Source organism: Sinohyriopsis cumingii, chromosome 2 (genome assembly GCF_028554795.1).
Source record: "Sinohyriopsis cumingii isolate HCF-2022 chromosome 2, ASM2855479v2, whole genome shotgun sequence".
NCBI classification, from domain to species: domain Eukaryota; kingdom Metazoa; phylum Mollusca; class Bivalvia; order Unionida; family Unionidae; genus Sinohyriopsis; species Sinohyriopsis cumingii.
In genome coordinates, this window is record NC_142962.1 from 125,167,855 (window position 1) to 125,195,259 (window position 27,405).

The 27,405-nt window shown below is 34.4% G+C and overlaps 1 protein-coding gene across 1 annotated transcript in view; it reads right to left on the reverse strand.

The window, feature by feature from the left end:
• Positions 1-27,405, reverse strand: part of LOC149805760 (RNA-binding protein 25-like) — a 99,823-nt gene that overhangs the window by 53,907 nt on the left and 18,511 nt on the right. Inside the window, exons 4-8 of the mRNA XM_089950429.1 lie at positions 24,408-24,494; positions 20,605-20,700; positions 12,486-12,543; positions 5,717-5,808; positions 977-1,274 (exon numbers count right to left, since the gene is read on the reverse strand). Of these exons, the coding sequence (XP_089806555.1) occupies positions 977-1,274; positions 5,717-5,808; positions 12,486-12,543; positions 20,605-20,700; positions 24,408-24,494 (631 nt within the window). The remainder of the gene's footprint in view (positions 1-976; positions 1,275-5,716; positions 5,809-12,485; positions 12,544-20,604; positions 20,701-24,407; positions 24,495-27,405) is intronic.

Sequence of the window (27,405 nt, forward strand, 5' to 3'; positions counted from 1 at the left end):
GTATTTTATCCATGTGACAATGAAGGAATTAATCATAACATATTGATATGTTGCTTCTAATGAAATGGAATACTTGTTGCATTAGTGATTGTCATTATTAGTTTCAAATGTGTCACTGTCATCCCAAAGAATTTTGTATCTTTTTTCTTCTTCAGAAAGTTAAAAGTTTTTTTAAATAACATTTCTGAAGAGGATCATGGGTGTGTTTCTAAACAAGCTGTCACAGAGGATGTTCTATTACTCTGTAATCATCAGCACAGAAGGATATTCCTTTAAGAACTTTAATATGATCGCAATTTGATATGAGGTAATGAGAAGGGAAAAATGCGTATTATTTTATGTGATGTCTGCAAGGAGTTTTAGCATGAACATATAAAAATTAGGAAAATGAAGAATACTATCAAACTATTTGTACCTTTCTTTGCATTTCATTTATTTTTTTTCCATAACTTTTATGATGATTTTTTTTCTGAAAACATTTTGTGATGCTGCTTCATGCTTACCCGGTTGCTATAAACAAATCCCCAGGGAGACGCTGAAAATTATTTACAATTAGATGGTAAACATTTCTCCCAACATGTATTTTAAATTTTCCTTTGCAAAACCATTAAATTAACTGAACTGCTATGGTAATGTTATTTGTTTAAATCTGTAAAGCAAGAGCTGCAATGTGCAGTCGTCCTTTCTGACCCATTTCCACTGCCTTCAAGTCACATGGAAGTTATTCCATGGGAGGTTATCCAGAAATGGTATATTGCTGCTGCAAAAAAACAAACAAAACAAAGCAAACACTGCATTTTTCTTTGGTCCAGTGGAAGAGTTTTTCTCACCTTGCAGGTCAATTTAAGAAAAAAAGAAGTATTTCTTATTGTTCTGATCTAGACTTTCTAAATCTAGGAAGTTAAAACACTAAATCTATTGATGTTTTATCTCTACATTGAACTATGCACTCTACTGGTTTTATATTTCTTCACACCTTTACTCTGTGGTGGTTCCTTTGCAAGTTCGAAGGCATATTCCCTCATAATAGCATCCAGACCAGCCTTTGCAACTCTGTCCTCTCGCTTGGTGAATTCGTCAAGATCCACGTCGTCCTCTCTCTCTTTATCCTCCTTATCCTTCTCCTTGTCATCCCCTCCTTCTTTCTCTTTATCTTCTTCACCTTCTGTTGACTCTTTCTTCTCTTCCTTCCTTTCACCCTCTGTGCCATTTGCCTTTTTCTTTTTGGCACGGTACTCATCAAGCAATGTCTTTGTTTTTGCATCCACTTTCACCTGCGACAAGACAATAAAACTGTAATTACAACTGGTTTAGCATTGCTTTTCTTTTATCTGTAAGATTTGTAGCAGACACTGTAACAATTTTGTGATTTGTGGGTTTAATGTCATGTTTTGCAGATGACAAGTCATATATGACAGCCAGTATATTTGGTGAAGGAAGAGCCTAGGAAAAACTTGAAATGACCCATGGGAAGCTACTGGCAAGCTTTTTTCACATTCCCATATTTGCTCAAGCCAAAACCCAAATCCATACAGAGATGCAATGTGAGTGATCTGATAAAACCAAGAACCTCTGAAAACTCGGCTACACAAGATCCCAGAAAAAAATCGAAATATTTTACAGTTAGTTCTTTTCGTTGTTTTACAAAATATATGTACAAGCAGAAAAGTTTACACATTTTTCAAAATTTGTTGATGGTAACAATGGCAACAAACCGATAAACATTTGAAAATCTTACAACTACATTTGATCTTTAAAAATTATTTAGATCTGACATCATATGCACATGCTCACGTCATTGGCTATATAAAAAAAAAAAAAAAACATTTTGTGCTGCAACTTGAGTATATTAGAAATTTTAGAATCTATAAAGGGGGGTATGCATTAGTAACCTATAAGTGAATATAATTTTGGTTGTGGACCAGGAGAAAAGTGAGAACAGTTTAGTCCATCAGCATTCATTGATATCTTGCATCTCTATTATGATATCAAGTATTAACTTTATGTAAACTGACATTCATGCAAAAGACATAAAATGATTTTGACATAAAACATAGACATTCTTATGAAAGTGTTATAAATAAAGAACTTGTAACAGACAAGATCTGTTCCTGACACATTTATGGATTGCAGGGAGACAACAGTGTTATGTCACTTTTATTAGGCCATAAAATATAATGGAAATGGTTGGATTGGGACGAATTTTGGCCTCCAATTTAGCAATAAATTTAAGTGGTTGTAACAACATTTGTTATGTTTATACCACAATGACTATACATCCACTGTACTACATACAGATATGGTATTGTGAAAGTGAGAAGAAATTTTTTTATAAATGGGTGCATGTTCATCAAAGATCTGAAATTGTCCAATATTTCTGGATCTTCACAGACCTCGACAAATGCCAGCACAATTAAGTTTTATTTTTTGACAGAAGACTTTTAAAGCCATTTAACATGGATGCATTTCACTTGTTCCTGTTTGTGATCCTCCTTAATGAAAAGAAAATAGACATACCGTGTCCTTCACTCATCCAGTTGCCATGTGGGCTTAATAATCAAATACACAGAATTGGAAAAAGTCTTCTCCCCTTCTTTCAAAATAACATTAAATGTCAACTCTCATTTGTATTCTTTTGCAACAGTTTTTAGCTGAATTCTGAATACTTGGATAATAGTAACCAAATACAGAAGAGGAGCATAAAGGAAATCCAAAACAAGCAGCTAATTGTATTTCATCACAGGGTCTGAAAGATGAAGAATGATGGTACAGGGCTTCCGACAATGCACAAATGTGTCCCTAACGTAATAAAATTAAAAATTACGCATTAAAACCCCATCCTAAGAGCCCTGTTGGATTCATGAAAAAATGCTGACTGAAGTCGATTTCCAGCTTATGGAATAGGTAATTTTTTCTCGAACCAGAGGTCTCTAGGATTTTCTGCGCCATCTGTTGAGGTTATGCTCATTAATTATGCATTGTGTTCATTTCCAAGTATAGCCAAATAAGTAGTGCATGTGACTTCAAAATCAAGACATGCTGAGGATTCATACTAAACCAGAACATAAACCCTACAAAATAAATATTACTACCATTTGTTGCTTTCACACTGAGACTTAGACAAAAATGTCGTTTGCAACTTTGGATAAGTATTTTGGACTTAAATGGTCCATACATGCCAACCATTATGCTTTTAGTGTAATCATTGCACTTTTTCACCTAATTATATACTATGGTTGTCTGTATATGGATTATGATTTTTGGTACATTAAAAAATAAGATAAAAATAAATCAATAAGTTTTGTCATTTTTATCATCTTTTTAATTCCACTCATATAAACTTGAGAATCTGCTTAAAAAGATCACCGCTGCATAAGAATACTCCTCCTTTTATAGCAACTGTGTATGACTCATTTCTAAGTAAATGGAAGGGTTTCTTCAATTTGAACTCTGCCTCAGAGACATTAGACTGACAAGCTAGTGAGGTAGCAGACCAGTCTCTGTTTTTATGGAAAATGGTGCAAGTTGTTAAGCAACACAGGTTATGGTGTAATTTGTGGATGTACTATGACATAAATGTTAGAGCAAATGGATCTTTTCAAACTTCAAAACATGTCAGATCAGAAAAAGGGCAAATCAACACCATGATACAATCATTACAAGAAGAATATGAGAGTAATGCAAAATACAGCACTCAGATTAAGCACACGAATGCTCACTGCAAAATTCAAATTCATGGTCATCTAGTTCAATCATGTAATACACCTCACTTGATCATTTTGTTTTGTAAGGCGCAGCGTACTGCTGCCTAAATAACGGCCATGTAAAGTGTGTTCCTAAGTTGACTGACATGATATCAATTTTAATTAGAGATGTCAAAATTTTCAGGAATTTCCAAAACAGGTGAGATGGTTCTCCATATCCTTGTTACATATGGAAAAGCAGTGTTGATTTGTCATTTTTTCTGATCTGAAATGCTTTGAAGTTTGAAAAGATCCATCTGTGCTATGACATTTTCCATCATATAACATCCACACTCACACAGTAAAGCATTTCACTTAACATCTGGCTCCATTTTCTTTAAAAATTTAGACTGGTTCACTAACTGACTAGCTCATCAATAAAATGAATCTGTTAGGCAAAGTTCACTTTTGAAGAAACCTGTTTGTTATAAATGCAGACCTGCCAACCCTGATGAGTCCATCTCAGTAAGGCAGTTGATTTTTTATCCGTAAGATTGACCAGTATTCATTAAGGTGTAACAAAATATCAATAACCGCTATTATAAAGCTGGAAAACATAATTACAAGTTGATGCAGCAATGATAAACATTATGTTCAACTGTAAAGTTTGTAAAGTATGCATATACTTTATTTACCACTAGTACAGTTGCACAAACTTTACTTCCAAACTCTATGCAACTCAATGGCTTATTTCTATCTCTCAACTTGACATAATTCTTGTAAATTCTTTTTCCATTTCACATGATGATGACAATAATATCTCAAATTGGCATGTGATGTCCAATAAACATAATTGTGTCCGTTCCTGCTTTTGTTCACAAGAATCTGAATACTCCTTTCTATTCTTCTGTGTTGATTATTACCACTTCTCTAGAAGCTTCTTTTCCCTTTCATCTTAAACATGCATTGCTTTCTGGACACCATTTTAAAAAAAATTCTATAATCAACAGTTCGATCATGCAGACACTTCGCATGAACAAACAGGTGCAGTTTAAAGTGTCTGAGGTGCAGCTGTAAAGTTAGTCTGGTTCCCTGGTTTCTTATGCAGCAGTTGTCTTTTTAAGAATATTCTCAAATTTATTAGTGGAATTAAGAAGATAATAAAAATGACAACTTCTTATTATTTTACTTTCATTTTTTAAAACTGTAATCCATGTATAGGCAAACATAAGATGTAATTCGGTAAAAAAAGTACAATGATTATGTCAAAAGTATAATGGTTGGCACATGTTAATTGTGCTAAAAGGGTTTTGTCAAAAGAGCAAGCTCCAAATCATACAAGGTATGTGCACAAAAACTGAACATTTTATGGCCTGAAAACCTAATTAGGTCACTTATACACAAAAACAAAACAAGCCTAGCAGATTTCATTTTGCAAACAAGGTTTTGGTCAAAATGTTCAAGTCCAAAAAGTCTACAAAATGTACAAAAGAAAATAATTGTTTAAATTATCTTTAAATCTGTATGCCTACAAAATTTAATCTGACTACTTAAAATGGTTATTACCTCTGCAAACAAGACTTATCAAAAAGGGGTCTATCAAAAAGTAAAAAATACTGTAATATTCTGAACATTGAATCGGATCATCAGCATATCTATACAAATAAGAGTTAAGTGGATGCTGAATAATATTGCTAACAACCTTCAAAGAATGTATGGATGGAAAGTACCAAATCAAGATTGCCTATTTCTGCAAGTAGCGGGAGAACGAAAAGAACTCACAACTTACGCTTAGTAAATTGTCATGATACATTTTAGTTTTTAAAGTACAGGTTCTAATCTGAACTTGAAATGTGCTCATGGGACACATCTGCTTCATCTGAGCGCCTGCAGAGTGCCTAAACACTGACTGAAATGAAATACATCACCCTGTATGAAAGAGAAATGGATTAATCAAGATCAAAATATATCCCCTACCATTGCTTTGGTAGGAAAAAAAAAACAGTAAAGGATTTTCAAATCTGAGATCATACCACCAATTTTTTATCTGCGATATGCCAGTCATTCAGCAATCTAATACATCGTAGTGTTGCCTCTGGGTCTTCAAACTCACAAAATCCAAATGCTGTAAAAGAAATTGTACAGATTAACATCCCATAGAAAATATGCAGCCTAAAAAAATATTACCTTTAAGTATGTTCAAAACCATGTTATTTTGAGCAAGAAAGTAATTCAATATTTAATGGATAGATAGTAAGAAGAAGAAAAAAGACCAGGACCTGCATGTTCTCAAGTCCATGATCGCTACTGTAAACTGTGACCCTGACCTCAAGGTAAAAAGGGGAGAAGGAAACATGTTGCAGAATGAACTACTTTAGCTTCATGATGATTTATCTAATGCATAAAGCCAACCCGAGAGAAGTGCCATTTTTGCTAATGTAAGTGGCAAAATTTCTTATCTGATTATAAAAACATTTAATTTTTTTATTACATGCCATTATTTCAGTAAATTGTATGAAAAATGTACATTTATTTTTGCTATTAACCAGCATGTGCAGCAGGTCAAAAAATCTATGCGGATTTGATTCAGAATACAAACACAATCATAACGACTATTTATTTATATTCAAAATTCAGCTACTCTACATTTCAAACTTTTTTGTGCTCAATCCAAGTGTATGCCAATCTATGAACAAGCTCCAAAGTGGGATTTAAGAAATACTAGCAAATGAAAGTACTGTGTGTGTTTGTGTGTGTTTGTGTGTGTTTGTGTGTGTTTGTGTGTGCAATTTGGATTTTAATTTAACTTTAACAATTTTTCAGTCACAAGTAAAACCTTAATGCAAATTTTCTACTTTTGTGACCTGTACCCAAAAATCCAAAGGCCAAAAGCATATTTTGCACACCAAATTGTCTTTGCTTCATTCATAATGATTCATTCCATGAAAAAATCCATGAATGGGTTAAGCAAATGAAAACAAAAACACTTAAACATACCCCTCAATGAAGAGTTTTACAACTGACCACACCTTGGTCACAGGTGAAGTATGTATGTCACTGAATGAACAATCTTACCTTCATAATGATTCATTCCAAGCATGAAATTCATCAAGGTGATTTAGGAACTATAACCAAACAAACAACTTTAACCAAAACTACAATGCACATTTCATATGATTGTACATTTTATATGACTGTTCAAAATTAGGGGCAGTCATGCAAATATACATTTTTTTTAAAAAATGTGTAACATTTCATGGCAAGTGTTGTAGATGAATGACAAGAACCTATTAAAGACCCAATGAGAGCTTGGTAATCTTTCAAAATTTTGTTTGTAATAATAATGAACTGTAATTTATTTATTGTAACACCAAAATGGTGCCCAGAAAGTGGAAAAAATTCAAGGTAAAATACATGTTGCCTGTCTTAGGAAGGGACATTTTGTCTGACCTAAATTATTAGTAGTGTCTATTTAGCAAGCTTTAAACAACACACTTAAGTAAACATGACATGGAGAATAAACAGAAAACCAAATTTGGATTTAATGAAGTGATGGTTTTTCTCTCAACATACTGTGTCATGGCCTGTCCCAAGAATTCCTCTCCAATATTTTTTTACTTGCAAACCAGTTTCAGACAAAGTTATTAATAGCTTATAAATAAAATTTCAGTTTTCATAAGGCATAAATTTCATTATGCATTTTATTTACTGACATTGATAAAACGTTTCTCGGTCACAGTATTGTGAGAATTTCAACAAACTTGTTAATATTACCAAACAGAAACAAAATCTCCACCAGCAACATGGTTTCAGGAACATGATTTTTTTTCATAAGTTTCTTTAGTGACCTTGGTGTATCGGATATGTTTCACTACACATGTGCAGGGTCCTGAACAAACTTCTTTGTCAAACTGAAGTATCCTGAAGAGATCCAGCATGTTATGTTTTTCTGAATCTAACAATATCTACAAAGAATTATGCTTTGTAAGACTCAACAGAACATCATGTATTTTACCTATTATGTCACATTAACTATTTCTAAATCAAAAAGTTTTTTTTTTTAATACTACCTATGACTTCCTTACAAAGTTTTGTAATAACTGAGCCCACTTGAGCAAAACTTTTAAATGTTTCATGTGTCCCAAGCATCAAATTAAATGAACTTTAATCAACATTTTAGCAAAAACCACTGTTAGTAGTTTGTTTACATACATTTTCGGTAAATATTTTGGCAGATTTAAAGTAAATCAGTGTATATTTAATGCAACTGCCATCTTAAGTTATGAGGCATTAAAGTTTGTCAGCATCCAGTAATCGAGTTGTAGCAGATCCATAGCATTTTCAACCCAAGTGTCTTCTGTTTCAAGTATTTCTGCAATTCCTGTCTTGTATTTCTTTCCATTTGTTTCTATGATATTGTGGGCACCGATAATTGCTTTGTTTACATTCAGACTAAACACCAGGAAGAACCAAACACAAAATGTGTGCTGGCGAAGTTCTTCAGGGAAAGGAGTAATTGCTACACATTACCAGAAGTGGATGATATTGGTTTGGTTCCCGAGTGATGGCATAACTGATGCCCCCAACAGAGTTCATACAGAATTCTGAATGATAAAAGACTTTTCGCAAACTTTCAAAGACCACAAACATAGATTTCCAAGACCTATTTTCTCTAACAATTTGTATGCAAGTTATGTTATATGAGAAAACAATGAATGCAAAATACTACAATATTGTTTAATGATGAAATTCAAACTATAATTAATTTCCTAAAATTGCTTTATAATGATCTGGAAGATAGGTTAACATTCATTGTTATTTCAGAAATATGCAACTTATGCATCTTATTTAATACAAAATAAATTGTTCTCTTAACAGAAATCAGCACTGCTAAAATGTCTGAGTTTATTTCAATTTTCAAAGACTTTTAAAGACCTCAGGGTAATATGTTCGATTTTCCCAAACTTTCAAGGCCTTGAAAATGCTACCCCATTTTTCCCAAACTGTCAAAGACCTTCAAAGACCATATGAACCCTGCCCAAGAATAAATGAGCAAGAACAATAATTTTTGGAAAACAATGAAAGCAAATAAAGACCCACCATAATACTGTTATTCGGTGTTTTCCTTTCTTCCTGTAATTTATTCTCTAATAGTTGTGTTAATATAATATTTTCCCAAGCCATACCATACTTTTTACAATTTACATTATTTCCTAATCTGCTGAAGACTGGTCATATAATTGTATTGCATGAAAGGCATCTTGTTACATTATACAATATATAACTATTTTGTCATGTATCTGAAATCACTGTGTCTACCCTACAAAAGTATCTATGGTAAAGTAATGCTTGGGGCTGCAAAGACAATTTTGTATTTTAACTATTACATAATATCAGTTAGTTTTAAAACATATTTGTATGTTCATTTTATTTAAAGCATACTATCCTTCACATCAGAGAAGTGGCATATACTGGTTTAAAAGAACTATAAAAAAAATCAATGTATCACTTCGTCCAAAGTGTTACTAGGGTAGATAATTTATTTAAATGTAAGGCTGAAATAATAAAGTAAACAACAGTACTTGTTTTTTCAAAACATTTTTTTGTTTTAGGGCTCACTTTATTAATACTTGGAGCAAATTTTAAATTAAAAAAAATGTATTTACATTTTGAGGAAAAATTCCCTTTTGTGTAACTGAAGAACGCATATCCAAACGAAAAAAGTGACTGCTATGTCTTGCTTCTGATAATGTGCACTCAACCACAAAACGACTGTAAAAATATAGGAAAATTGCTAAAATTATCAAAGTTGTATAAGAAAACAACCATCATACTTTAGGTGTTGTCACAGTGATCAAATATTACCGAACACAGTTTAACAATTCATGCAACTAAGCTTGCAATATCATGTACAGAGATGCTGCCTAAATTTTACCTAAAGAGGGGAGCTCGTCCTATGTCACAGAAACAAGGAGGGAGTAGAAAAAAAGGAGGGGTAGGAGGAAACAGTAATAGGTACATTTACCTAACACTTCCATATCTCTCTTGCCTCCTGATCCACTGTTAGAGCTCTAAGAATTCAAAATCTTTTAAAGATGCTGCCTCCATTTGTATAAGCATTATTCTGTTGATTTCCTCATAGAGCAACATTAATTTCAGGATAAATTACAGTATATTGAGGCAATCATGGAAAACATTATTCCACGTGGTTTCCGTTCGTTAACATGTGTACCACTTCACACGTTGTGCACTATGTCACTAAGTTTTATACTGAATTGGATACATTCTAGTTTTATTGTTTGATCCAAATTAGATGGGTTTTTTATATACAAAAGATCAACTCTTTTCAAGAAACAGTGTCGATCGAACGATAGATAGATTTGATTGCGATAGAAGTAAAATGGAAAACAAAAAACAAGGGTTAATCAGTACTAACATATTTAATGGGTCTACAAATTTAAAACAACGTAAATTAGAACAAGTTAATACTTGCCGTTTGTGCCATGCTTGACAAATATCAATTCACTTTTTGAAAAAATCAGTTAATTTTTTTTTTGTGTTACTCTTTGGTTTTGCTGCCGCTGAGCAAAATCCCTCAGATATCTCAACTGCATGAGCTTTATGTAGTCAACATTTTGGGTCTCCAGCCACCTTATGGCAATATCAAAAGATTTGATTGCTTCCTGTACAGAGGGGGGAGGTGGTGCAACATCTGTGTCTGCATCACTTTCAACACTTGTGGTACTCCAGTTAGAATTGTCTTCTGCTGTAAATTTGTTCATTGTATAATTAATTATTGTTTCATCTGACATGTATTCGGCTGTGGGGCAATCACTGTCAGCACAAATCCACTCCTCCATATCATCAAGAGAAACGCCCATCTCAGGACCATGAGTATGTATGAACTTCTCTCAAACAGCCTCGGTATTAATGGCATCAGTTTCACTGAAACCTTCAAAGTCACTATCATCGTCGCTGTCTCTGTTACTGTTTTGCTTTACATCAAAGACAGCTCCAAGACCCTTAATCCAACACCCCATCGATGTGACGGTCGATTGACTCTTTTCATGTTTTCAATGAACAGAATATGTTGTGATAATAATGTTTACAATGAAACGGAATTAAAGGATTACAATGTGACTTTCACAGAGGAAGACGTTTAATTGGTGTTTATTTCATTCTCTGTTGAAAACCTGTTAGCATTTACCAGAAATTATCATTGATCACTATTTCACCAGACTGTTTATTTACAGTATACTGACAACTATTTATCATAAAAACTTACATAATATGATATCTTTAAACAGAGGTCTCCCTAGGATTTTAAAACTGGGTCTTTCTGCCTCTGAATTCAATCACTAAATATCACTACATTTTCTCACCCACCCCCGCCAGCCAAAGCCTTTGAACTAGCCGCCTAGCTATTACATCATGTTCTTTTTTTTTATGTACTCTTATAAAATGGCAACATGTATGTACATCAAGGAATCTTTCAGTCACTGAATTATTCATTGTAAATATCAGCACAGCTAACTGATCAACACATTTTCCCACAAAGCAGGTGGCTGAAACAGGACTGGCAAATCTTTTAATTTTCCCGCGCACCTATTACATGCATACAGAGGACTCCCACCTCAGTGATTTTCTGCGTCCCAGATCAAAACTTGGCATCCAAATACACGTAATTCAGCATTTTCGAGATCTCTGTAATTAATTCTTATTTAGAACTTGCAAAATTCAAAATAACGATTCTATTTTTATGGGCATTAATCACCATTTTCGATGATAAAACGAGCAATGTATCAAGGTTTAATTTACCCATTCTTATCGTAATTTTTTCACGTTCAGCATATTTTAAAGATATTTTAAATACATTTTCTCTGGAAAAAATCAGGAGCCAAGACAGACACCACGTTATAAGCGGGATCGCGAGTTATCCGGGCGCGAGTTATCGAGGGAGCAGTGTATATATAGCTAGCTTAGCCAGCTTGAACAAGTTGGGAAACCCTTCTTTATTGTTGCTTAGTACAATTTTACACAGCTCACGAGTTTTACTTTCTTAAATCTGTGCTTTACTGATTATTATGCATGATGTTTTTATGAACTCCATAATGTCATATTAGGGTTTCAAGTCCATCAATGCTACAGTGTCCTTTGTGGGACAAATATTTTGATCAAATACATATCTTAACTTTTTAATTTCATTTCATTTTAGATTCTTGTTTGTTCAATTTATCTTAAACCTTATAGGGCTATATAGTTTTGTAGCACAAGCCCCTGATGGGTTAAATTGTTTGAGAACACAAATGAAAACTGCACTCTACTTTTAAATTGTCTGTATTTTAATCAGGTTTGGTATCTGCCTTTTCTACATTTAATTTCAAAATGTCACTGAAAGAGCAGATGAACCAGCTAAATAAAAATGCATACTGCACTGAGTACATTTTTATATGCATGACTTTAAACAAATGTGCAGGCACCTCTGCATCTACACTTAGTAAATGTGACCTCAGTTACCACTGTATTATTTTCTGGGCAAACCATGGCAGGCAAAATAATTTTTCCCCCATTTCTAATGTCCACCCTGATGAGATTGGGTTGTGTCACATCCTGTGAAAAACTTTCATCAAGGCATACAAATTCGTTTTAAAGTTAAACTGGAAGAAATCAATTCTATCCTAGAGGTTCAGATGTGCAAAATAAGAAAAACTTCTTTTAAAATAGGCACAAAGCATATGGATGTGTTATTTACGTAACTTGCACACAAAAGACTTGAAAATGTCCTAAAATGTAATCTCATACCTTGCAATTTTCCTGATGCACCCTGAACTCTTTTCCAGCTCAAAACATTACCACATCTCTGAAGAAGAACAATTACATACATTTTACCAAGTGAAATCACAGTAACAATATATTTGATAAAGATACATGTTCAACATGCATATTTTTACCACAACAATTTAACAGACATAAAACAAAGGCAATCATAAATTTGAATAAATACTCAAGATGAGAGGCTTGGTAACTATGAGGCCAGTTTCCTTCACTGAAATAGCTGCATTTGACAATGATTACATTGCTGATGACCTCTTTCAGTTGTCTCTAGTAGTCATAGTAGACATCATGCCAAAGAGAAGTTCAGACTAAACTGATCTTGACAACACAGTGTTAAAAGCAGTACTCTTCCCAGTGTAGAAATTTGATAACGCACGTAATATAAAATGAGTCACTGGGTACCCATTTAACGTGTACAAGTTTTCTACCAGTGCCCATGTTCCCATAAGCCCTTGGCATGTAAATGCTGCACTTTTCTTTTCAAGTTGACAATCCTTCTGATCAAGCAGTGAATGTAATACATGTTATTCTTCAGTGCCAAGGAGTGTTCTCACTTTTCCAGTAAATGTTTGAACTTATCTCTTACCTTGTTTTCCTTTACAACCCTTTTATTGAGCTGCAAGTGATACTTGCTAAGTGGCAAGTAACAGAGGGTGGTTCTTTGATCTTGCCACACAATCAATGTGTTCAGTTGTTGCATCCTTTTAACAAATTTCACAAATTGTACAACCAAAGTAATGTCACCAAGGAATGGGAGTGGGATGATGTTTACCATGAACAGACCATGATGATTTATTTGACAACTGAGGAATACGAAACTTTATCAAACGAGGAAGATGAATTCTTGGCCTTGGTATAAGATAACATTAGGTGGTGAATTTATTGGAAACTTCAAATATATAAAAAACGTTTACTTAACTTTCATTGCTTATTTTGCAAGACATGAATTATTATATTGCTGGTCCTTGTAAATCAGTTCATTTTATACTGGTATGTGGCCAATAATAGAATTCATCGATTTATCGTACAAATCTGGTTCATCTCAATATCTACTGTCTGGTTCATCTCAATATCTACTCCAGAAACTTCAAAACACAGCTGCTCTGATCTTACTAAGAGTACCACGATCAGAGCATACCTCCCCGCTGCTCTGTACCCTACACCTGCTATCCATTCGATCCAGAATCAAACACAAAATTTGTTCTCTGTGCTACGTTTCACTGTCGGACTCAAGTCCAACATACCTATCCGACCTCACCCATGTGTACATGCCAGCAAGATACTTACGCTCCTCTTCTGACAATCGTATACTCATTATTCCCACTGTTAAAACAAAGTCATATGGACAGCGTTCTTTTGCATACCAGGGCCCAGCAACGTGGAATGAATTGCCCACTGAACTTAGACACAAAGACACAGTGATCATATTCAAGAGGGCTCTCAAAACTCACTTATTTCAACTGCAAGAACAAACATAAAGACCTAATAATGTTTCCTACCTGAAATATTCTCAGCATGTTTTTTAGTTTTTAATGTTTTTCTAATTTCATGGTGTTTGTTTTTGTAATAATATTATTATGTTTTTTATCTTATAGGTGTTGTCTAATGTTGTAAAGTGCTTAGAGCTTCTAAAGATTAGGCACTATACAAAGTCCTCATTATTATTATTATTATTATTATTAAATGGATTTAAAATCAAGCGTTATGGATTTTAGTAGATTTAATTTGAGCAAATAGCAGGTTGTTTATTTGTGACATATTCTACTCAATAAAACAAGTATATTTTACAGTTTATTCTTAATCTTCCTATCTATCTATCCAGTTAGGCTTATTTATATTTCCAAAATGCAACTCTGATTACGACAAGTCACCCCTTCAGATGGATCTGGCTTTCAAAATACACCCAACCTGAACACTTCATCTACTGAAAAACTCACTCATGCCATCGTCAACTTACAATAAAACTTAAGTTTGTACATATTTAAAAACACTGCCCTCTGATCAGTTGCCAGGTAATTTGCTCAAATTTAAGTAATCAGATCTCACCTTGTTTTTGAATTTGACGGAAAATTCTGTTGGAAATGACCTAGGTTCATTGCATTTTGTTGTCATATATCAGGTAAAAGGGTGTGTATAAGGATGAAGAATTATACAATTATTCATTCCTACCTTAACATCATCGTGGAATCAACTTTTAGTTGTGTTTAGTTATAACTGAGAGGATCGATTTATCTAAATTTATTGGAATTCACTGTGAAACAGCGAGACTCTTGATCTGTTGGTATGTCAAGATCAGTACATTCAAGATTGGAATTAATTTTTTGGATACACTAATTTTGGACTTGTGATAGAACTTTTAGGATTATTTGTGATCTGATTCACAATAACATAAGCTCCTCTTAAATTTTCATTTTACAAGTTAGAGAATTAAACTATTTGTTCAATTTTACAAAACTTGTTGGTTTCACTTTTCTATTACTAAATTTGAGACCACGCAGTCATAACACATTTTGAAACTCCCTTAGGGACGAATAAACAAAAAGATGGGGCAATTTATTTTAAACAGTAAAGCCATCCCTCTGAAACATAATCTCCCTTTGAGAAAAAACAATGAGAATTTGTTATTATATGCAAATTATACTATCCCTCTGAATCCCAAACTCCCTGAGGGAAACCAGCAGTGCTGAGATATGGCAATTTTATGCAAAACGAACCATCCATCTGAAATTATTGGAAACTACACTTAACACTGCTTAACCTATATTAGTAAAGCAAAAATATTCCATAGTGACCTCCTTAGTATTAACTCATTAACCCCTGGCGCTGCATTTACGCATCAGGAGGTAGTAGCCTAATGCTGAGCTCTGTAGTGTCAAGGTCATGTAGGATACACTAAAGTGGGTCGTATTATAGAAATGTAGACAGATGTAGCTCTACAATGATACCAAATAATCTGGACATTCTAGTTGCACTACAAAATACAGAGGGGAAAACCTAATTTTTGGACCTGATTTTTATCCACCCAAACTTTGTCCATGGTCTGAACACAGACAGGCAAACCTTTTCAAAAAGTAGGATAAGATGGGCAATTGGAATAAAGAGTGGTCTCGATACAAAAATGAAAGGTCCTTTATGCAAAAAAATATTTAAAAAATGAGATAAAAAAGATTTTTTTTAAAAAAAGAACTCCAACTTTTACCCTTCTGCTCATGTGCGAGCAAAATACCCAATGAAAACGATGTATCTAACACAACTAGGCATTAGGTTAATGGGAAATCTCTTTGAAGTTGATGTATTAGGTTGTATTCAGAAATAGCTCCCAAAATTTGTTTCCTACTTGCATTTCAGACGAAAATGACAAAAAAAACCTCCAGGGGTTAATAAGTTAATGGGTGCATTTTGATGACATCACATTTGAATATTCCTTGCATATCTAATCACTTGTGCGTCGACAATCCACATAAATTACAAATTTAGCCATTACTTGACAACTGGTAAAATATTTCCAAAATTCATGTTAACAGAGGTGAATCCAACTCCATGTTTCATGGCTCTAACTTGAATAGTATCCAGTAAATTAACTTTAAACCCTAAATTAAAAATATATTGATTGAAGCATGAAATGCTGCTCAGAGACCAACTTTCTGCAACAAGTATATAGTACTTACCACAGTGCATCCCTTCAACGAATCCAATGATTCTAGGAAAGACAGCATGCTAAAAAACCAATCAATAGCTGAACCCAAAAACTTTTAAAAGGCAAAAGAATACAAGTCATGATGAGATTCTGTTTGTCGTAAAGGTGTGGGTAATAAAAAAGATGCATATCATCATCAATTTCATCATTCTAGCATGAACAGTACTTGAGAAATGATCAAACACAAAATTAGACTAGAATCAGTGAAGCATAAAATACAAATTATAATGACCTACTTCTCCAATAGACTGTAGTGCCCACCAAGTTTCATGATTCTACATAGACTACTATGCACATAGCATCCCAAACCATTATGTAATCATAAGTAAATTGCAAAATCTTGACCCATGCAGTAAAATGTCACATATAGGTCCAAGTGACCTTGATTTAGAATGGAAATCCTACTTACAGAGATCAATTTAATTATCAAGTTTATTGATTCTAGAATCACGAGTTAAAACAATTTCATCAATGTTAGTAAAGCATCAAATATGGATCTCAATGGCTTAATGGTCCTCATCAAAATCTACATATTTATAAACTTTCATGAATCTAGGTGTAACAGTATGTCTACAGGGTACATAAAACATATTTGGTTATAAGGTACACACACAAAATTAAAGTACGCTAGTAAAATGTGATGCATTGATCCTAGTGAGGTGGTGCTACTATTGCATGCACACACTCTCCAGTTTGTATCCATACTGATTTTACATAGGAATAGCATCAAGGTCATGAAACATGCACAAAACTTAGTCATTTTATTGATCAATTTATAATTTCTAACCTAGCCATTGCGAGGAGCACCATACAGTTAAATTATTGGCGTTTCAAACAAAATGGAAGCTCTAGATGTAAACACGCATACAGACTGTTCACCGTCTTTCTGGTAAAGTCCATTTCAGTAAAACCTGTTGTCCATGTCCAATATTTTCAATGTCTAGTTTTCATGCTTTAATAAAAATATGAACAAATAAAAAAGGAAGAACTCTTGTATGCATGTGTTGAAATGTACAGAATTATTGAGATTATCAAAAACAGTTAACTACATTACATCTGTTGCTTGAAAACAGAGACTCACCCATGCAAATATGGCAGAATGTTGCTAAAACAACCTCCCATATGATTTGAAACGCCAAGTTGACTGTTTGGGCCCCCTGGTGCAAATCAATTTAGGCACAAATTGATGAGTGAAAGAATTAGGTTTTTAACGTTTTTTTAAAATTCTTGATGCTTTTCTTTTTTTCTTAACTGGAAGGGGCTACAAACAATGGAAGTTTGTGTGAATACGATAAAGATGAATTTTTTCAAGTAAAATATGTCTGCTAAATATTTACCTTACAATAATTCCATGGGAGAACTACCTCACAAATCCACTCCTCACAGTCTCAAACATTGCAGCTAAAAGCTAGGGTTATCTGCCCTTGTGTTGGAATGGTCTCCCTTTGATACTGGAGTGGGTGCCAACTCACATGAATACTTCATTTACTACTGGAGTGGGATGCACAATCTCCATATGTAATTGCAGGGGGCTTGGAAGGTGTATGTGTATTATGATCAGGGCTGTTCCATTAAAACACATACATGGGACCCAGGGAAGGTACTTTCAAAGTGGGCTCACCCATAAATGCAATTTAGAAATTTCTTATCATTTTAATATGAACTCTGAAATCAAAGTAACCTGGCATATATTTCTAACAACAGCCTTCCCTGGGTACATCAATGTTTAAATGGAACATACCTCAGGTAACAATTTTTGAAGTGATACATTTTAGTAGAAAAAATTGGTTTCTTCTTCAACATGTTACCCAATCATAATACAGACCTGCTAACCATAACAAGACCATCTCAGTAAAGCAGTTTTAAAAAATCCATAAGTTTGACTAGTTTTCAGTAATGTGTAACAAAACAACATGACTGCTATTGTAAAGTTAAAAAAAAATGTAATTTAAACTGTTCAGTATTCAGTGACGCTAAACATTATGCTCAACTGAACAGTTTGTAAAGTACACATAGACCATAATTACCTCTAGTACTGTTGCACCAACTTCAGTTCCAAACCCTATGTATCTCAATGGCTTCTTGACAGCTCTACATTTTTTTATTTCACATCGTGACGGCAATGATATCTGTCATTATGACACATACTCAAATCAATGTTATTTCCAATAAACGTAATTGTGTCCCTTCCTGCTTTATTCACAAACAATCTAGGGGCCCTGAGTGGCCAAGTGGTCTAAAGCACTCACGTTATGAATCACTGCCATGTCACCTGTGTCTGCATGCGTTTGAGTCTCAGATTCGGCTAATGTGGTTATATGAAAAAGCTTGCCTGTAACTTCTTGTGGGTCAGTGGTTCTTTCCGGGGGTATTCCCGGGTTCTTCCTCCACCATTTATACTGGTCGCTATGTATAGCCAATCTTGTGCTGAAAAATAGCGTTAAACCCTACAACAACAACACAACAATCTAAATATTCCTTTTTATTCATCGGTACTGATTACTAACACTTTTTAAAAGGATTATTTTCTCTTGTCCTCAACATACATCATTTGTTGGATGCAATTAAAAAAAATTCTACAATCAACAGTTTTGTCATGAACATGGTTTGTACAGTTTAAATTACATGATATACTACTTTAAAGATAGTCTGGTTCCCTGACTATCACTTGCACTGGGTCCTGCAGATGACCTTGACATGAAGTATCAAGACTAGACAGGTATTACTCTACATAATTCCCAATGAAGCAGAACCCATTCTTGGAATGAAAGCAGGGACCATAATGAATTGAACTATCCCCATCAAGTAGTTCAGGTCAACTGCTAAAGTACGTTTCTCGCCAATTTCTGCCTGCAATTGCTAGCATGAGTAGGGCATGGGTCTAATGTGAGAGTTGATCCAATGAAAAGCAATTCAATTCTTATTCAGAAAGGTTAGCATCCAAGATCACGCTTGGATACAATGCCAACACATTTTGGACATATGAACCTGAAATTGACTGCAGATCAAATAGGTTTTGTTTGATATCCTATCTTTCATGATGACTCAGTGTGTCAGAGAAGTTTAATGGTGGCCTTTTATCATGATTGGTGCTGTTTCTTGTCAAGGAGCTAAAGTAAGAAATTGGCTAATGAGGTATTGATGCAATCAGTAACAAAGTGTTAGTGCTCCCAACACCATGCAAAGATTCTCTTTTCCATCATACACTTCAGATGGAGGGCAGTCTTGCTCAAGCCATTTTCTCAACCACTTAATGAGAGAACTGTCTGTTCATGAGGGCTTCTTTAATATGATTTAGATGTACAGGTTCAACAAATCTGGATTGGGATGGACTGCCTGCCATTCTGGTTGCTTGAGTGGATGAAGAAATACCTATTCCACTACACTGATGAAGCCACTGATCAACAATTTTTCCCACTTCAATCTGGATGAGGCAACTCTCTGATTCTCTTGCATTTTGCATCACATATGGAAATAAGTGTTAGAGGGTGAACGTACATGTCCAAAAACATTTCAATCTATGCAAAAAGCGTCGACTATCCAGGCTTTCAGATCTGGTGCTGGTGAGACAAAAGTTGGGAGTTTTGCAATCCCCTCCCCAACAATGGATCCACCAGTGGTTAACGATCCTAGTGGGCAGATATGCGAGTGAAAACCATGGGGTGAAATTACCATTCTGCTTGTATTAGCCGATTCTTCTGGGACAGCAATACTACCAATACCTGAAGCTGGCCTGGAATAAGACAAGCTTGCCCATGGACATTGAGGTTGTAGTACTTATCAAGGTGCATTCCCTAACCAAGTTTCACAGTTCCAAGAATAATAACAGTACGCATAATTAACCAAGTACCATGAATATGACACCTGCCCCACTTTCAATAGTCCCCTAAGTAGATAACTGAAATTTTGGTGCAGAAACCGCTTTTCTTAGTGACCTTGACCTATGACCCAAAATCAATAGGCATTTTCCATATGGGCAAGCCAGCCACAAAGTTTTAGTTGAAGTATGTGGTGTACAGTCAATACAGTACTGTTATGCTGAAAACATTTGTCTTCTCTCTATGTGAACCTGATACCTGATCTTTTGACCTGAAAACCAACAGGGTTCTTCTTTACTGGAAGTGCAAATCAGACACAAAGGTTAGTAATTGTATATGGTGGACTCTCAGCTAATTGTGCAGAAGCGAAACTGGCAATAGACAGATGGATGAATATCACAACTTATATTCTGCCTTAAAGCAGGTGTATACGAAAAAAAAGTATATCAAGGACCCAGCTCTAGAATTTTCAAGCATTCAAACTCACAAGAATGGACATTTTTATATGAATATTGGCATATTTGAGAACCCTGTATCACAGGCCTAATGAAAGATTTGCTTATGAAATTACCTGAAGCATGGTCCTAATCATAGAATCTGGAGCCCTATCACTGATGTTGCCCACAAAGACTGTTGTCACAGGTGGCTTGTCTTCTTTTTTATCATCCTGTAACATGAAAGTCACAACCCATTATATCAGGTAGAAATTATTATAATTCTGTCTTGTCAGTTTGTTTAAATGGTATGACAATAAATACACTAAATAGACTTTTAACTATGCACTAGTAATCCATGGAAGTTGTGGCCAGCTGTCCAAACAATCCAGCCAGAAGGCTAATATGGCTACTTCAAATAGACGGACATGTGAACAATATAAGTACTTTCCCAAAAAAGTATTAATATTTATATCTTTGCTCAGCCTTTCTACAAAATATTTTCATTTGCACTGAAAACATTTTATTCTTCAGTGATAACAAGGTTTAAAATTTTCTGTACACACAGTGGATGTCAGATTGTCACCATTTTCCTTTTCATTTAGAAGCAACAAGATTTCATTTAGAACCAACTATACATCACAAGTCTTCTGGTGGAAACCCCATGTTGATATGACTTTATTTTGAAGAAGTAACAATAACATGATTTGAATATAGCTGCCGTGCAGCATGAGAACCAGCTATAATTATCGAACTGAAGATGCGTAATATCCTCTGTCATGTATATTTAAATTAAATGTTTGTCTGTTAGTTTTAAAGTATTTCTTTTATTCCATTACATGTTATTGTAATGTAATATTGTTTACTGGACTTGAAGTGAGGCACATGTTAATTCGTAAACAAACTTCTATTTTTTCCAGAAGTATAAACTCTTGACCCCCATCCTGGAATCTGTTTTGCATTTTAGTTAGTGTGTGTCTGATTTGGATTTTAAATATAGCTTTAACAATTTTTCAGTCACACTGCTATGGAGTCTACAGTGTGGCAGTTTATAGGGATGTCTAGCACTGGGGCATCATGCTGCAGACATGTAGCATGATTTCCAACCCAATCACATCCTGACACCAGGCCGACCAGCCCTAACACTAACCTCTTAATGCTAAGTGCCAAGCAAGGCAGCTGTTAGTACCATTTTTATGTCTTTGGTATGACTCCGCCAGGGATCGAACCCACAATCTCCTGCATCTGAGGTGGACGCTCTAACTGCTAGGCCACAGGAGTGTTTTAGTTAGTCTTATAACTGATCTTATGATAAGAATTTGGTCAGTTGTGCCTTAACACTTGTGAAATCAAGTTGTTTAATGCTGTGTCCAATTTGGGGCTGAAATTTTATTCTCTTCAAATTACTGAATTTCAAGTGATTGTTTTCCCTGGAAATACTAAAGTGCTCTGATAATTCTTGGACAAAGATATTTACCAGAATTCAAAAACTTGAGTAATAATTTCTGTTATTCAACAAGATACTGCCAACACATCATTACAGCTCTGACTATTGCATACGTCATCGCCTTCTGTCTTGGATTTTCATTGGGATTTGAACTGTGATTAACTTATAACTTTTCATTGATAGGACTTGTGGTTTTAAATTCTTGGGTTACAATTTGGATTTAATTCGCAATACCTTAAGTTCTTTTTTCTTATTTTTTTTATACTTTGTAGTCAAGGGAAATTAATTATTTGTTAAATTTTACAAAGCTTGTTGTCTTCACTCTTTTCTGTTACTTATTTTAAGAACAGAGACTCGTAACATCCTCACTTACAATTTTAACTCAAAGAGACACTCCACTTTCCTTTTAGACAACTTTATTATCATTTTTAATTTTATTGCAAATGTACATTATTTATATTCCAGCATACTGCCAAAATCAAAGAAGTGCAGCTGAATATCATTTGTGCAAACCTTTTTCAACTGGATTCTTTGTGTGCGTGTGTGTGTGTGTCTGATTTAGATTTTTAACATAGCCTTACAAAATTTCAGTTATACTGCTATAATGTCTTGAGTGTGGCAGTTTATAGAGATGTCTAGCACTGGAACATAATGCCGCAAATATGTAGCATTATATCCCTCCCAGCCACATTATCCTGACACCAGGCCGAACAGTCCTAAGTCTAACCTCTTAATGCTGAGTGCCTAACAAGGCAGCTGTTAGGGTCGCTCCAGTGGCCTGGTGCTTACAGTGTCCGCCTTGGATGCGGGAGGTCACGGGTTCAAACACTGGCTAAGTCATACCAACCGGATTCCGAGTTTTTCTCTCATTCCTATGTGAGTGACACAGCTTACACATGTGAGAAAGACATGTGGGATATATGAATCTCACATGAATAAATTCATTGATACAATCATGACTGGCCTTAGGCCAACTGGACCAATTCGGACAAAACGGGGCCTGCATGTTTCCAATGTTTAAAAATATATCTTCTGAGAGAAAGTAATTTTAAAGTGATGGAAGAAAATTTTAAATTCAATATCATATAAAACCTGTTTAAGAGTTTATTTCCAAATGCCATACTCACAGGGGGCACCCATGCATAAATCTAGGGGGCCCCCAACAAAATGACCCAAATCAAGCCGGCACTTGCTAAGGCCATTCCTCGACACAATATATGTTAATGACATAATTTTTAACAATGTTTCTAGGGTTTTAAATACTGAAAAGACATTTTCCCCCATTATAAACAGTATTCCATGTTTACAACAATTATTTGTATGAATTAAACCTTTGTGCTTTTTCCAAAGACATAGAAAGATTCATAAAATACTTTATGTCTAAACTAAATCTACACTAATGATGACATTTTTTCTTCCAATACTATTTCTAAAAGAAATACAAGAATATTAATCATTTAATCTTTCAGGAAATTTAACCTTCAAAATCAGAATTTGCAGAGCCTCATTTCTTCCAAAAATATTCTAACCCTCAGATGGGATTTTTCTTGCATCAAACATACAATCTCAACCATGTCTATCCCCTTAATGTACAGATTTAGCATAAACCAAACTCCTCCATCCTACTCATGATTTCCAAAAAATGCACAGTATTCCTGAAAAATTCAGACTAAAAAGACTTCCAAGTATACAAGGATACCATGGTTAAACTGGACTTGAAAATGTGCTCATAAAATTCTGAAAAATTAAATAATGACCTACAATAAAGTTAACTACATAAAAATACAAGTATGCGGATAAAAAAATTAAAAATAATTTTGATGGAATTATGCTAACAAACATTAGTGTAAATAGTCTGAATTATGCCAATAAGATATTTGTGAAATTATCCACAAGTCCAAACAGTTTTAAAATGTTTGAAACAAGTGAAAAACTGCAATAACAGCATGATAATCAAACCAGACCCTGAAATCATTTTTAATTATCAGCCAGTCAGAAATGATCTTTTAAAGCATATCTGGCTGGCTTAAGCAAAATCTCAAACCTAAACTTAATCAAGACTTTTAGAATTTCCACACATCGACACAAATATACCAAGGTGGTTTCAAATGAATTGTGCTAACAGGGTTCTTGTCCAAACAGTCCCAAACATGTTCAAAAATGTATTTAAAAAATATTTAAACAAAAAAGAAGAAAAATGCTGTAATGGTTTTAAAATCTTAACAGGAAATGCACTTGTGACCATGATAAAGTGAGTAAAATTTCATGATTTGAAGTTAAATAGTTTCTGCCCTTTGGCAATAATACATATTCAGGGCTAATGAATACACATACCAATACACAAACTTGTGGATGAAATGCAGCAAAAAAACATGTTCCCTTCTGGCAAAGTGGGTGCATAATTATCACTGTAGGCATTTTATTATTTACATTTAAACACTTGCATATGTTATTCATACAATATGGTGTTGATTATGTTAGTTTCAAACAAACCTTTGGTATTTCTTGGGGAATTAATGTTTTCCTAGGCCTAGACTGTGTAGTAATGACACTAGCTGATGTTATTATTGGTCTTATGATCTGAAAAGAAAAAGTGGGACAATAAATTCCTGATAATTAATGAAGATGATAATCTTTATCATAAACATCAACTAATAATAAAATTCATTATCATGTAAAGACACAAATGTAAAATATCAAAATGTAAAAGACAGTGATCACATTCAAGAAGGCTCTCAAAACTCACTTATTTCAACTGCAAGAACAAACATAAAGACCTAATAATGTTTCCTACTTTAAATATTCGCAGCATGTTTGTTTTTTAATGTTTTCTAATTTCATGGTGTTTGTTTTTGTAATCATACCATCAATTTTTTTTATCTTATAGGTGTTTTCTAGTGTTATAAAGCACTTAGAGCTCCTAAAGATTAGGCGCTATACAGAGTCCTCATTATTATTATTAGTCCATACAACTCAATCTTACTTCATGCTGTAATCTCTAGAGTCCTTCAACTGACCAAACAGAATTTCCCTGAATGAAGATAATTTCTTCTTTTCAGCTGGAGTTCTCTGAGCATGTGCTGAGAAGTTTTGAAACTTGTTTATGTCCATGTCACCTGGACACCAAGTCTGATGAATATTTCAGTGCATGTGTATCGACGCCAATAAAGATAACAAACAAAATTACAGTAGTCTCTGACCACTTTGGGGATCTTACCATACCAGTCTAACATAAATGACGTGTTTTTATGTCTCCCTCATGATTTTGTTTCTTTGTCAAGTATGACATCATCATAAACCACAAGATTATTAATATTATTGTCAAGATCTTCGACTGACAGTGCATCATTTATGTCTGTGATAAATTCAACAACACTTGTATTAGGTGACAAGGAATTTCCCGTGATTGAATCTTCTGCAGCAATATTACTAAATTCCTTGAAGATATAATATCACTGTCCGTCTGTGGAAGGCGCTACTAAATAATGTTTGTCCGATATGAGCCTCTCTTCAGGTTGATGCAACAACTGAGTTTTACCAGACCCAGATGGACCAGTGATAATGGCTTGAACAGAATTTGGTACTGCTGGATGTCTGAATGGTGCTTGCTCTTGTGTCACTAAAAAGTCGACAATGTTCATATTGTATGAATATGTATTATTTATAATTATGAGTCGATATTGTGTTCGATGCAAGGCAGTCACTGATACTACTGGATTAAGAACAACAACTAGGGGTGAAACTATAATCTGTCCCATGCATCAATATGATTCACTATACACAGCCTGCGATACAATACAAATCAACACACATATGAACTTGATGGTCTTTACATCTTTGGAAGGTAGGTGGTGACATATTAGTTGTACTTCCACTATGCAGATTACAGATTACATGTAGACATATAGTTTTCATATATTTATATGCCATTCTCACTGATGACAAAATAATAAAATTACTTTCAAACAGACTACTGTTGGTTGTCAGTGAGTCTGATTCTAAATTTTAGGTCATTTAATGTTGGCTCCATTTAATTCATTTTAGATCACATGCCTTTGTTTTGCATGGCATGAATGCTTTGAAAACATCTTATTAGCAATTTTATGTCTCACGTAAACTTGGAAGACATTACAAGATTCTTTAAAAACAGAAGAAAAAATACAATTTCAATGTGCAAAGAAAATCTCATCCAGAACAATCCCGTGCATGGGAATGAGGACGAATACCAACAAAATCTATCACACTGTACTTCCAGCAGATACAAAAGACTGCTGCGGCCACAGGTACTTGTATTTGATGGTGAAGAAAGGAAAACTATTGACAACACCCAGCCCTATTTTATATTTTATAAAATTTACACAAGTTGATAAAATTGAGTGGTTTGAAATCTGCCTCCTTGCTGATTCTGTGCTAATATTTATACCATCAGCACCTTCATTTACAGGTTAAATAACTTCAATAACTCTGCATAAAAAGAGAAAATCCAAAATTCATTCCCTATGTACAATTTAAGTAGAAATTCTACCAGGATTTTATCTTAAGAGGGACCTCCCCTTTTGTCAATGAAATAAGGGGGAGAAGAAACAGAAGGGGAGGAGGAGACAGCCATAGTTCAATATTTACCAAACACTTCAATATATCTCTCTTTCTTCCTGTTCCACTTTCTTAGTATTCTAGTAAAATCAAACTCTTTAAAAGATGTCACCTCTATTTGTATAAGCATTAATCTGTTAATTATTTCTGAGCATATTCTGATCCTTATCTGTGTATGAATGTGGTCTGTGCTTCCTTCTGAAGGGGTATATACATAGCTAGGTTTGTCAGTTTGAAGATGTTGAGAAACTGTTCTTTATGGCTGTTATGTACAATTTTCCAGATCTCACATATTATCTTTTGTTGTTGTTGTTGTTGTTGTTGTTGTTGTTTAACGTCATTTTCCAGCACAAGATAGGCTATACATGGTGGCCAGTATAACTGGTGGAGGAAGAACCCTGGAAAACCCAGGGAAGAACCACCGACCCACGAGAAGCTACTGACAGGCTTTCCCACGCACCCACGCTAGCCAAGCCTTGGACTCGAACCCACGCAGACAGAGGTGAGATGGCAGTGATCTGGAACGGTGAGTGCTTTAGACCACTCAGGGCCCCCATATTATCTTTTGGATACATCTAATCCAAAATAGGATTTTTTTACTAACATAAGCTTGCTTTTCTTGTTTACTTACTCTTTTGCCAGATGTCTTATCTGTTCCATAATGATAGGGTTTTGTGTCTATCAATGCCATTGTGTGCTAGTGCGAACTGAGCCTAGAGGTATTCAAATAAATATCTTTATTTCTTAACTTTATTTTTTCATCCTCATTTATTCAGTTATCTTAACCCTAAAATAAATATATGGTTTTGAAGTACATGATCCACAGGGCTAAACTGACTGATAAAAATAAATGAAAATTGCATTCTACTTCTGCTAATTTTTTGTATTTTACTTAGCC